The sequence below is a fragment of the Astatotilapia calliptera genome, chromosome 3, assembly GCF_900246225.1.
Source record: "Astatotilapia calliptera chromosome 3, fAstCal1.2, whole genome shotgun sequence".
Lineage (NCBI taxonomy): Eukaryota > Metazoa > Chordata > Actinopteri > Cichliformes > Cichlidae > Astatotilapia > Astatotilapia calliptera.
The window spans coordinates 5,270,473-5,283,968 of NC_039304.1; the positions used below are offsets into that span (position 1 = coordinate 5,270,473).

General features: G+C 40.5%; 1 protein-coding gene and 2 long non-coding RNA genes across 3 annotated transcripts; 2 read left to right on the top strand and 1 right to left on the bottom strand.

Moving 5' to 3' along the window:
- Positions 1 to 524: 524 nt before the first annotated feature.
- On the top strand, positions 525 to 3,172 carry LOC113017277 (uncharacterized). Its single transcript, XR_003271438.1, has 2 exons — positions 525 to 1,106; positions 2,105 to 3,172. It is a non-coding gene; the product is annotated as an uncharacterized LOC113017277 (long non-coding RNA).
- A 707-nt stretch (positions 3,173 to 3,879) lies between these two features.
- Positions 3,880 to 11,096, bottom strand: LOC113011556 (girdin-like). Its single transcript, XM_026151076.1, has 3 exons — positions 9,029 to 11,096; positions 8,900 to 8,958; positions 3,880 to 4,933 (listed from the first exon to the last, which is right to left on the bottom strand). The coding sequence occupies exons 1-3, from the start codon at positions 10,475 to 10,477 to the stop codon at positions 3,880 to 3,882; spliced, it is 2,562 nt and encodes an 853-aa protein (XP_026006861.1). The 5' UTR covers positions 10,478 to 11,096.
- Positions 5,173 to 8,740, top strand: LOC113017284 (uncharacterized). The gene is made up of 3 exons (XR_003271439.1): positions 5,173 to 5,369; positions 6,556 to 6,671; positions 7,672 to 8,740. It is a non-coding gene; the product is annotated as an uncharacterized LOC113017284 (long non-coding RNA).
- Positions 11,097 to 13,496: the final 2,400 nt, after the last annotated feature.

Below are 13,496 nucleotides of genomic sequence, written 5' to 3' on the forward strand. Positions count from 1 at the left end.
ATTTCAGCTTGTTTTACTTCCAACCTTTCTTTCAGCACTTTAGATGTTGCCTCCTGTTTTTGCAGTTTTTCATATAAACACAACTGTCAGCCCTTCACTTTTGGTGCTGACAACATTTTGAGCATTTTCGACAGTTTGTGAAATGGTCGTCATTGGCATTACATGCCAGTAGTGTTTGCTAACTGACTTTACCGGTGATTATATTTATTATTGTTATTATTATTATAATTACTATGTATTATGATTAGTTTCCCCACCGGAAGAATGCGACGTTCTTGCCAGAACATTCCCAAATAATTGACCACGTTTATTAACAGATTAATTTTATCCACAGTTTTAGGGTGAGCTAGAATAGATATATGGTTTCAGTAATACGAATAAGGGCGCAACAACATAGAGACAATGACGATCACTCTCATAATTTCATTACGTTAGTGCACCCGTCGCTCCGCATCCTTAACGCTACATTGATGTCAAGAGTCTCTGACACAGCTGTGCTCTGCAGCACAGACACCCTGCTTATCTGTGATTCGGCCAGACTGGTGTTGAACTCCAAAGACATGCGCGGGGTTAGGTTAGTTGGCTGTTGGTGTGAGTGGTTGTCTGAGTCTCTCTAATAACCCTCCAACAGACTGGCGACCTGTCCAGGGTGTACTTTTGCCCTATGACAGCTGGAATACAACCTGAATAAAATAAGTAGGAGAAAATGAATGATGTTTATGAACTGTAGTTAATGTAGTCAGACAATAAGTTACCGAGCAACAGGCCACAAGTCTTGGTGCAGAATCATACTAAGATTTAAAAAATAAAATGTTGGCACTGGTGTTTGAAACAGTATACTGTCAGTAAGACTGGAGCAACTGCACACATCTGGAAACTAATAACTAGAGTAGTTAAGTAACATTTTGTTACTGCATCCATTTAGCCAGGTATAATTAGCATGTCTACATACATGTCATTTCTAATGTGGTCCTATGTGGTATGTTGTAGGACAGTGAAGTGTCTGACACTGACCATGTACCAGTGCCTGAGAACACTGGTATGGAGGGGGAGAACGCACCTCTTTACTGTATTTGTCGGAAACCAGACATCAACTGCTCCATGATGTAAGTATATATCAGTTTTATATTTGCAGTATGCGCAGTAGGGGTGGGCGCTAGCTTCAGCAATGTTATCAGAGGTTTTTTTTTTTTAAATGAAGATCTTCTATTTCGAGAAAACTACCAATAAGGATATATGCACAGATATAGAAAACAATACTGTAACATTTTATTGATGCTTGCAGTTTGGAGGCAGCAGTATTTGCAAGTGTAACTAAATTCCAGGCATTTTCCATCCTTCTTTTCCTATCAGCTTTTTTCTAGTTGTCAGTGTGAACCAAGGTGTCAGCAGCAGCATTATAGTGCAAAAGTAGTGACCCAGCATAGATCAAATGTAAGCACAAAAGTAGCCAAGGTAGTGTTTTTCCTGGAAATTTTAAGTGAAAGGATAAAGTAACTGCTTACCACTTTAGTTTAACAATGATTAATGAAATGTAACCGTGTAACTCATCAGCAGTCTGCACAGTATGGTCACATATTAAAACTGAAGAATATGTTGTACTTGTTGTAGTGTTTCATCATGGGTCCAGTTTTTACCCAGGTGCTTAAAGCCCTTCTTTACCCTCATGTAACACCAACAGTAATTTCCAACCACTATTTCCTGTTCCTGTCAGTCAAACAAACAGACGACAAACATCTTCTATAAACAGGAATAATGTCATTTTATCGGATTAGAAAACATCTAATCTAGCGTTGATATTACACTGCTGTTTAGTGTCTGGCTGATCTCAGTGTCACCAAAATATCTGCCCTACATGTCAAACAATGAGAGAACTTGAAACAGTAACATCACCTAGCAGCTTATTTTAATTAGTGCTAACGTTTTGTTTGCTGGCTAACATTGCTATTATTATAGTCACAGTTAATTGACTTTGAATAGCTTTATTTCAAAAGTAATTTTACAATTTCACAGCCATTTAGCTGTGTTAACTGTACATGCTGTAGGTCATAAGGCGTGCATGGATCATTTTTATAATCAGCCTCTTATCTTTTGTCCACCACAGGCTTTGCCATGATAAATTGGTCAGTTGACAACCAGGAGCCGTACACCTTAACCTCAGAGGCCAGGACATCCAGGGGCAGTGTGAACACGCACTTGCTTAAATGGGACGCAAGACGGACTATAGAGGGCCACCCGCTTGCCAGACAACCAAGTGCTGTCCCTGTCCACGGCCAGTGTGAGAAGGACTCTCACTAAAGTCAACCCACACAAAGCTGCTGGACCAGACAATATACCTGGACGCGTGCTCGGAGCCCGTGCTGACCAGCTGACTGATGTCCTAGCGGGCATCTTTAACATCTCCCTGAGTAAAGCTGTTGTGCCACAGTGCTTTAAAACCACCACCATCATACCTGTCCCCAGACCTTCCCAAAGCCTAATTACACAATGATTGCCTGAGCCTATTCTTGTTAAATGATGAAAAACTCAAAGGCACGTTTGGGCAGTGGATCTGTGTGAAATCAGCAGCTTGCAAAACTAAATCAAAATGTGTGCTATTGATTCTAAAAATAGAAATCACAATAAAGTTCAACATTTACTAAAACCACCATTCAGTCATCTGAGAGTCTTTACTCATGAAATTATAACGGTTAGATGAATGTATATGCAGTGATTTACTGATCAATGATAAAAGGGGAGATTTATGCAATAACGAAGACTGTCATGAAAAGTATTTGGCATCTGATCTCCTGTAACCTGCGGAGCTAAGCTGTTTTACCAGCTCTGCTCTCTGATTTTTCTTTTTTCTTTTATGAAAAAACACAAGTTGTCAAAGTTATTTGTTTGCAAATGTATTTCAGAAATATCGACATACTTTTTTTAATCAGCAGAAACTTTATGTCAGTAGTGCAAAAACCTGCACTGATCTGACCTCATTTCTTCCTCATCCTGATTCCTGACCTGGGAAGGGAGAGAAATATTTGTTTTTGTTTGTCTTCTTGTTTTATTTAATTCCTTGTGGGATTTGGATCCAACACGTAAAGTATGCATATTATGCACACACACAAACACACATGCAGCTATTACCCATTTCTTGTATTCTTGAATAAAGACATTGATTTGACACATTTAATTAGCGGCCAATTGTTTTTATTGTTCAATTATTAAGAAAAAGAAAAGGTGGGGGTGGGTGGGATGGAAGTAAAGGGAGAGAGGAGAGAAAACCCCAACAATCCCCTCTGAGCAAGCACTAGGCGACAGTGGATAGGAAAAACTCCCTTTAAAAGGAAGAAACCTATGACAGAACCAGGCTCTAGAGGGGGCAGTCAACTGTCGGGACTGGTTGGGGGGTGACTGTGAAGAGAGGGGAGGGAGATGGGAGAGGTGTTAGTAGTTAAGGGGGGGGGGGGGGGGGGGAATTAAGCTGGAATAGAGGTGGGGGAAGAAGAGGTGACATTGGCAGTAGTGAGAGAAGGAGTGTTCTTCCTCGAGAAGAAGCAGAAGCGTTTTTTCTTTTTCTGCTTTTTCTCAAGGATGAGGATCAGCTCCTCGATTGTTTCGGTGTTTTGCTTCTGCAGCTTGTTGCATTTTTTCACCACTTCTTCTTTTTCGCCTTGTTTTTCTTCCAACCTTTCTGTCAGCACTTTAGATGTTACCTCCTGTTTTTGTAGTTTTTCATTTTCTCCTTCCAGCTCAGATGCTTTGAACTTCAGTTTGTTGTAAAGTTCTTGCAGGTTTTGGTTGTTCTTCTCAAACTCCTGGAGAAGAAGTTTTTCTTCTCTCTGCTTACTGACCAGCTGTTCTCTTTCTTGAAGCAGGTCTTGATATTTGTGCAGTGTCTCATTCGAACTTTACCTGCAGCATCCTGTTGTTTCCCTCCATGAGCTGGAGTTGGCACTCCATGTCTCCCTGCTTTCTGTCCAGCTGCTCTTTCTCTTGAAGGATTTCTTTATTTTGTCGCAGAGCTTCATCAAGCTTTCCTTGCAAGCTTTCATTTTGTTGCTTGATGCTCTGCAGATTGGAATCCATTTCTTTTTGTTTGATTTCTTGTTCCCTTTTCTCTTGGAGGAGCTTCTCATTTGCTTGCTCTGTGCGATCAAGCCTTTTTTTGTCAACATTGTACATTAGCTCCATTTCTCGGAGATTGGAGTGCAGCCCTCTCTTCTTCATGCCATCTTCTTTCTTCTCTTGGAGGAGTTTTCTATTTTGTTGAAGAGCTTCATCAAGCTTTCCTTGCAAGCTTTCATTGTGTTGCTTGATGCTCTGAAGCTTGGAATGCATTTCTTTCTCTTTTAACTCCTGTTGCCTTTTCTCTTGGAGAAGCTTTTCATTTTCTAGCAGTGTGCGATCAAGCTTTTTTTTGTATACACTGTACATTAGCTCCATTTCTTGGAGATTGCTGTGCAGCCCTCTCTTCTTCATGCCGTCTTGTTTCTTCTCTTGGACAAGTTTTTTATTTTGTTGCAGGGCTTCATCAAGCTTTCCTTGGAGCTCCTGGTTCTTTTTGTCCATGTCATGGAGATCTTGTTGTTTCTCCTCAATAATAGCTTCCTTTTCTTGAAGCTGGTATGACAACTTTTTTAGTTGAGCGCTCTTTCGCTCATTTTCCTCCATCAAGAACTTAATCTTCTCTGTGTTTCTGAGCGCTTCATCCTCCATTTCTTCCAAACGCTTTTCCTCTAGTTCCACTTGGTCACACCAAGGAAGAGAGGAAAGGGAAGAGTCTAGTGGCTCATCCCAGGGAAGAGCGTATGGGTCAACTTCTTGTCCCTTTGGATTTGTTTGAGACATGTTGGGTCTGGATACAGTTACAACTGCAAAGGATCCAAATATTTCAAAAGGCTTTTCTGGCGAACGGTTCAATGCTGCACACATCAAGGCTGCGAGAAACGGACTAAAAGTCGTTGCTCTTCACCCCTATTTATAGGTTTTTGGATCAAAGGAAAGAATGGTGGTAAGATTCTACGTGTGTGACGTCATAATTCTGTAAGGCAATGAGGTTGTCACGTGATATTTTTGGAGGAGGGCATTTTTCAACTTGGACAAATTATCAATAAAGTTTCAATCTCTGTTATTTTCCCCAAAAAACGTGTTGTCGCAATAATGTTTTCTACTGTAATTTGTGCCAACAGATGGCGCAGTTTAAAGTTGGCTGTTACTCTGCCCAGGCTGCTACCATAGAAGAAGAATGTAGACCAATAGTACTTTAACGATGTCCGCTGATCGTTTCCGTGTAAATCTTAGCATTGCTTTAGCCGTCAAGCTAAAGGTTTAGCTTCATACTGCCATATTTTCAGAGTAACAAAATATTTAAACGGTCTCAGATCATGGTGAGTATTTGAAAAAAAAATGTTTATTTAATGAGAAGCCTGTGATGTGGAAAGGTTAGCAAGCGTAATTTTGCCTATTGTGTTATACACGGGTGCTTACATCCGAGTATTGTTGATCTTTTCTAAGGTCCATGGGTTTATCCAACGAGCAGCTAAGTCACCGTTATATCTGTAATTTTGTGGGCAACGTCTTAATGCAAAAAAAAAATAAATCCCAAAGCAACGAAGCAAAGACTAAAAAACCACACAATGCGTTTTTAAGCTCTCTCTGCGTTCACTGCCTCTGCAAGTGTCAAACTTCCTCGCTTTAGCTGATGCTAACCAACATTAGCGCTTACGGTTCGTATATAACACAACTGTCAGCCCTTCACTTTTGGTGCTGACAACATTTTGAGCATTTTCGACAGTTTGTGAAATGGTCGTCATTGGCATTACATGCCAGTAGTGTTCGCTAACTGACTTTACCGGTGATTATATTTATTATTGTTATTATTATTATAATTACTATGTATTATGATTAGTTTCCCCACCGGAAGAATGCGACGTTCTTGCCAGAACATTCCCAAATAATTGACCACGTTTATTAACAGATTAATTTTATCCACAGTTTTAGGGTGAGCTAGAATAGATATATGGTTTCAGTAATACGAATAAGGGCGCAACAACATGTCAAGAGTCTCTGACACAGCTGTGCTCTGCAGCACAGACACCCTGCTTATCTGTGATTCGGCCAGACTGGTGTTGAACTCCAAAGACATGCGCGGGGTTAGGTTAGTTGGCTGTTGGTGTGAGTGGTTGTCTGAGTCTCTCTAATAACCCTCCAACAGACTGGCGACCTGTCCAGGGTGTACTTTTGCCCTATGACAGCTGGAATACAACCTGAATAAAATAAGTAGGAGAAAATGAATGATGTTTATGAACTGTAGTTAATGTAGTCAGACAATAAGTTACCGAGCAACAGGCCACAAGTCTTGGTGCAGAATCATACTAAGATTTAAAAAATAAAATGTTGGCACTGGTGTTTGAAACAGTATACTGTCAGTAAGACTGGAGCAACTGCACACATCTGGAAACTAATAACTAGAGTAGTTAAGTAACATTTTGTTACTGCATCCATTTAGCCAGGTATAATTAGCATGTCTACATACATGTCATTTCTAATGTGGTCCTATGTGGTATGTTGTAGGACAGTGAAGTGTCTGACACTGACCATGTACCAGTGCCTGAGAACACTGGTATGGAGGGGGAGAACGCACCTCTTTACTGTATTTGTCAGAAACCAAACATCAACTGCTTCATGATGTAAGTATATATCAGTTTTATATTTGCAGTACGCGCAGTAGGGGTGGGCGCTAGCTTCAGCAATGTTATCAGAGATTTTCTTTTTTAAAAATGAAGATCTTCTATTTCGAGAAAACTACCAATAAGGATATATGCACAGATATAGAAAACAATACTGTAACATTTTATTGATGCTTGCAGTTTGGAGGCAGCAGTATTTGCAAGTGTAACTAAATTCCAGGCATTTTCCATCCTTCTTTTCATATCAGCTTTTTTCTAATTGTCAGTGTGAACCAAGGTGTCAACAGCAGCATTATAGTGCAAAAGTAGTGACCCAGCATAGATCAAATGTAAGCACAAAAGTAGCCAAGGTAGTGTTTTTCCTGGAAATTTTAAGTGAAAGGATAAAGTAACTGCTTACCACTTTAGTTTAACAATGACTAATGAAATGTAACCGTGTAACTCATCAGCAGTCTGCACAGTATGGTCACATATTAAAACTGAAGAATATGTTGTACTTGTTGTAGTGTTTCATCATGGGTCCAGTTTTTACCCAGGTGCTTAAAGCCCTTCTTTACCCTCATGTAACGCCAACAGTAATTTCCAACCACTATTTCCTGTTCCTGTCAGTCAAACAAACAGACGACAAACATCTTCTATAAACAGGAATAATGTCATTTTATCGGATTAGAAAACATCTAATCTAGCGTTGATATTACACTGCTGTTTAGTGTCTGGCTAATCTCAGTGTCACCAAAATATCTGCCCTACATGTCAAACAATGAGAGAACTTGAAACGGTAACATCACCTAGCAGCTTATTTTAATTAGTGCTAACGCTTTGTTTGCTGGCTAACATTGCTATTATTATAGTCACAGTTAATTGACTTTGAATAGCTTTATTTCAAAAGTAATTTTACAATTTCACAGCCATTTAGCTGTGTTAACTGTACATGCTGTAGGTCATAAGGCGTGCATGGATCATTTTTATAATCAGCCTCTTATCTTTTTGTCCACCACAGACTTTGCCATGATAAATTGGTCAGTTGACAACCAGGAGCCGTACACCTTAACCTCAGAGGCCAGGACATCCAGGGGCAGTGTGAACACGCACTTGTTTAAGTGGGACGCAAGATGGACTATAGAGGGCCAGCCCCATGCCAGACAACCAAGTGCTGTCCCTGTCCACGGCCAGTGTGAGAAGGACTCTCACTAAAGTCAACCCACACAAAGTTGCTGGACCAGACAATATACCTGGACGCGTGCTCGGAGCCCGTGCTGACCAGCTGACTGATGTCCTAGCGGGCATCTTTAACATCTCCCTGAGTCAAGCTGTTGTGCCACAGTGCTTTAAAACCACCACCATCATACCTGTCCCCAGACCTTCCCAAAGCCTAATTACACAATGATTGCCTGAGCCTATTCTTGTTAAATGATGAAAAGCTCAAAGGCACGTTTGGGCAGTGGATCTGTGTGAAATCAGCAGCTTGCAAAACTAAATCAAAATGTGTGCTATTGATTCTAAAAATAGAAATCACAATAAAGTTCAACATTTACTAAAACCGCCATTCAGTCATCTGAGAATCTTTACTCATGAAATTATAACGGTTAGATGAATGTATATGCAGTGATTTACTGATCAATGATAAAAGGGGAGATTTATGCAATAACGAAGACTGTCATGAAAAGTATTTGGCATCTGATCTCCTGTAACCTGCGGAGCTAAGCTGTTTTACCAGCTCTGCTCTCTGATTTTTCTTTTTTCTTTTATGAAAAAACACAAGTTGTCAAAGTTATTTGTTTGCAAATGTATTTCAGAAATATCGACATACTTTTTTTTAATCAGCAGAAACTTTCTGTCAGTAGTGCAAAAACCTGCACTGATCTGACCTCATTTCTTCCTCATCCTGATTCCTGACCTGGGAAGGGAGAGAAATATTTGTTTTTGTTTGTCTTCTTGTTTTATTTAATTCCTTGTGGGATTTGGATCCAACACGTAAAGTATGCATATTATGCACACACACAAACACACATGCAGCTATTACCCATTTCTTGTATTCTTGAATAAAGACATTGATTTGACACATTTAATTAGCAGCCAATTGTTTTTAATTGTTCAATTGTTAAGAAAAAAGAGAAGGTGGGTGGGATGTAAAGGGAGAGAGGAGAGAAAACCCCAACAATCCCCTCCGAGCAAGCACTAGGCGACAGTGGATAGGAAAAACTCCCTTTAAAATTAAAGGAAGAAACCTATGACAGAACCAGGCTCTAGAGGGGGCAGTCAACTGTCGGGACTGGTTGGGGGGTGACTGTGAAGAGAGGGGAGGGAGATGGGAGAGGTGTTAGTAGTTAAGGGGGGGGGGGGGGGGGGAATTAAGCTGGAATAGAGGTGGGGGAAGAAGAGGTGACATTGGCAGTAGTGAGAGAAGGAGTGTTCTTCCTCGAGAAGAAGCAGAAGCGTTTTTTCTTTTTCTGCTTTTTCTCAAGGATGAGGATCAGCTCCTCGATTGTTTCGGTGTTTTGCTTCTGCAGCTTGTTGCATTTTTTCACCACTTCTTCTTTTTCGCCTTGTTTTTCTTCCAACCTTTCTGTCAGCACTTTAGATGTTACCTCCTGTTTTTGTAGTTTTTCATTTTCTCCTTCCAGCTCAGATGCTTTGAACTTCAGTTTGTTGTAAAGTTCTTGCAGGTTTTGGTTGTTCTTCTCAAACTCCTGGAGAAGAAGTTTTTCTTCTCTCTGCTTACTGACCAGCTGTTCTCTTTCTTGAAGCAGGTCTTGATATTTGTGCAGTGTCTCATTGAACTTTACCTGCAGCATCCTGTCATTTCCCTCCATGAGCTGGAGTTGGCACTCCATGTCTCCCTGCTTTCTGTCCAGCTGCTCTTTCTCTTGAAGGATTGCTTTATTTTGTCGCAGAGCTTCATCGAGCTTTCCTTGCAAGCTTTCATTTTGTTGCTTGATGCTCTGAAGATTGGAATCCATTTCTTTTTGTTTGCTTTCTTGTTCCCTTTTCTCTTGGAGGAGCTTCTCATTTGCTTGCTCTGTGCGATCAAGCCTTTTTTTGTCAACATTGTACTTTAGCTCCATGTCTCGGAGGTTGCTGTGCAGCCCTCTCTTCTTCATGCCATCTTCTTTCTTCTCTTGGAGGAGTTTTCTATTTTGTCGAAGAGCTTCATCAAGCTTTCCTTGCAAGCTTTCATTGTGTTGCTTGATGCTCTGAAGCTTGGAATGCATTTCTTTCTCTTTTAACTCCTGTTGCCTTTTTTCTTGGAGAAGCTTTTCATTTTCTAGCAGTGTGCGATCAAGCTTTTTTTTGTATACACTGTACATTAGCTCCATTTCTTGGAGATTGCTGTACAGCCCTCTCTTCTTCGTGCCGTCTTGTTTTTTCTCTTGGACAAGTTTTTTATTTTGTTGCAGGGCTTCATCAAGCTTTCCTTGGAGCTCCTGGTTCTTTTTGTCCATGTCATGGAGATCTTGTTGTTTCTCCTCAATAATAGCTTCCTTTTCTTGAAGCTGGTATGACAACTTTTTTAGCTGAGCGCTCTTTTGCTCATTTTCCTCCATCAAGAACTTAATCTTTTCGGTGTTTCTGAGCGCTTCATCCTCCATTTCTTCCAAACGCTTTTCCTCTAGTTCGACTTGGTCACACCAAGGAAGAGAGGAAAGGGAAGAGTCTAGTGGCTCATCCCAGGGAAGAGTGTAGGGGTCAACTTCTTGTCCCTTTGGATTTGTTTGAGACATCTTGGGTCTGGATACAGTTAGAATTGCAAAGGATCCAAATATTTCAAAAGGCTTTTCTGGCGAACGGTTCAATGCTGCACACATCAATGCTGCGAGAAACGGACTAAAAGTCGTTGCTCTTCACCGCTATTTATAGATTTTTGGATCAAAGGATCAAAGGATCAGAATGGTGGTAAGATTCTACATGTGTGTGACGTCATAATTCTGTAAGGCAATGAGGTTGTCACGTGATATTTTTGGAGGAGGGCATTTTTCAATTTGGACAAATTATCAATAAAGTTTCAATCTCTGTTATTTTTCCCCAAAAAACGTGTTGTCGCAATAATGTTTTCTACTGTAATTTGTGCCAACAGATGGCGCAGTTTAAAGTTGGCTGTTACTCTGCCCAGGCTGCTACCATAGAAGAAGAATGTAGACCAATAGTACTTTAACGATGTCCGCTGATCGTTTCCGTGTAAATCTTAGCATTGCTTTAGCCGTCAAGCTAAAGGTTTAGCTTCATACTGCCATATTTTCAGAGTAACAAAATATTTAAACGGTCTCAGATCATGGTGAGTATTTGAAAAAAAATGTTTATTTAATGAGAAGCCTGTGATGTGGAAAGGTTAGCAAGCGTAATTTTGCCTATTGTGTTATACACGGGTGCTTACATCCGAGTATTGTTGATTAGTGATGGGTAGATGAAGCTTCATGAAGCACTGAAGCTTTTCATCCAATTGGTTCATCCCAGCGCAAAGCTTCTTGAAGCTTCATTTGCTCTAGTAGGACACCTACTGGACGTAAAAATATTAGTTGGCATGAATTTGAAGAGTGTGGCCTTTTGCACACAGCCTGTAAATGTCAACAACAAAAGGAGTGTGTAAAACATGTATATTGTAGTGATGGCAGTATACTGTGTATATTTATACTGGCAGTATGGAAAATGATTATTTGGAAATGCTTAAAATGGAAATGATCATTTACTGTGAGGTGAGGTGTGGTTGGGGTGTGGACAGTGGTTGTGCTTTTGTAACGTTTAGGTATGGACAGCTACACACTGAGGCTTTGAGCCTCAGTCCTGCCTGTTCACATTTTATTCTGTAAAAACTGAAGTTTCACTGCTTTTATGACCTTTTTAGTGGGGAGAACATAGCTAGGATTTAATGATTTAACAAATCTTTTGAATCCTTTGTCCTCCACAATGCTAAATGGCTAGGAGTCCTCAATCACCATGCTAACCAGGTCTTCAGCTATTTGAGATTGTTCTCCTGAGGAAAGACAATAAAGACAAAGCACAAATATAAATATCACACACAGGGGCAGGGATAGCTCAGTAGGTAGAGTGGTGGCCCCATGATCGGAAGGTCGGGGGTTCGACTCCACTGAACGGCTACCCTGAGGTACCCCTGAGCAAGGTACCATCCCTACACACTGCTCCCCGGGCGCTGCATTGGTGGCTGCCCACTGCTTCACTGGGTGAATGGGTTAAATGCAGAGGAACTATTTCCCTATGGGGACTAACACGCACACTTTACACTTTACTTTACACTTAACTTATAACAGTTGTATAATATTGTTATATCATTTAGTAACATTACGGCATGCTATATTATCATTGCATTTGATGGCTGACCTGGTCTTGCTCCACAATTGGTGTTCCCCTTATTCTCATGCAAAGCTCTGTAGTGCCTAAGCATGGATGAGGTGTTGTTGTTATATCCCAGCTCCCTGGCACATAGCAAACACTTCACCTTGTACAAAAGTCAAGACAGCTTAACATAAATTGTATTGCACCATCAGTATTATGAAAATACATCTTCTGAAATTTACATACCTTGTTGGGAGGATCAAAATGTTCCCACACAGGGGAGGACATCCTCCTCTTCTTAGCTGGCTCCATTCTCTCCTGACTTTCTCTCCTCACTCTCATAAACCTCCAAACTGTCTCCAAACTCTCACTAACCGCAACTCTCCATCAAACACCCACATTTCTGAATGAAGTCTGAGGGGTTTATATCGCTGTCATATCTCGCGGCAAAGTTCGAACCACTTCATGAACCAGTCACGTGGTACAGCCGGGCAGTGAGGCTTCGGACGTCATCATTTTCAGCTCCTCCCATAAATGAAGCAAGCCTCGATACGTGCATCGCGGAAACGCTCCCTCAATTACTCGACACAAGCTTCGAAGCCTCGATACAGAACGTCACATCACTAGTGTTGATCTTTTCTAAGGTCCATGGGTTTATCCAACGGGCAGCTAAGTCACCATTATATCTGTAATTTTGTGGGCAACGTCTCAAAAAGTATAGAAGTTATGAGCACCAAAAGTCATAGCACACATTAGCAGAAAGAGCAGAATTTTTTAAAGTTTGAATGGCGAAAATCGGATAAAAACTGTGGGAGTAGTTGAGTGCCAAAAAGTGTACGGAAGTAACTAGTAAATAGTGGAATAAAGAACTAGAAAATTTTTCATTTCCTGCGAAAATGCTGTGTGGATGCCTTAACGTTAAAGATGTCTGCTGAAAAAAGCTGAAAAGGTTGAATAAAGAAAAAAAAACAACAACATTGCCCTGAGCAGGATTCGAACCTGGCCCTTCAGGTCTCAATGCGGCTATTCATCTCATTGCACCAAACTCTTTCTCACAAAGAAGTGGTGGAGAGACTGACAATTGTGCTGAAATTAGCAGAAGCGGCTGAGAATTGTGCTGTTAAGAGGTGAAAAGGCTGAAAACTTTGCAGAAAAGAGGTGAATCAGCAGAATTTCTGCTGAAAAGAGTTCAATTAGCAGAATTTCTGCTTAAAAGAGTTCAATCAGCACTTACACTCAATTAAATTCAGTTGAACTGCATCATATTCTCATCACTCTCTTTTAAGAACTAAACTAAATAATAAACTAAATAATGTCCCAAGCCCTGACTGCATTCTTTGTTTTCTTGAAATGTCAAACAGTGAGTTCAATAAACAAATTTTTACAGGTGCTGTACATTTTTACAGGTGTCACACGCTTTGATTTTTAACAATGGCTCAGAGATCCATGACGTCATGAAACACCTGAGCACTGCTGTTTTCAGGAAATATAATTTCAACAGGAGGAAAAACTGCAACTGGTCAGGGCTATTTTTAA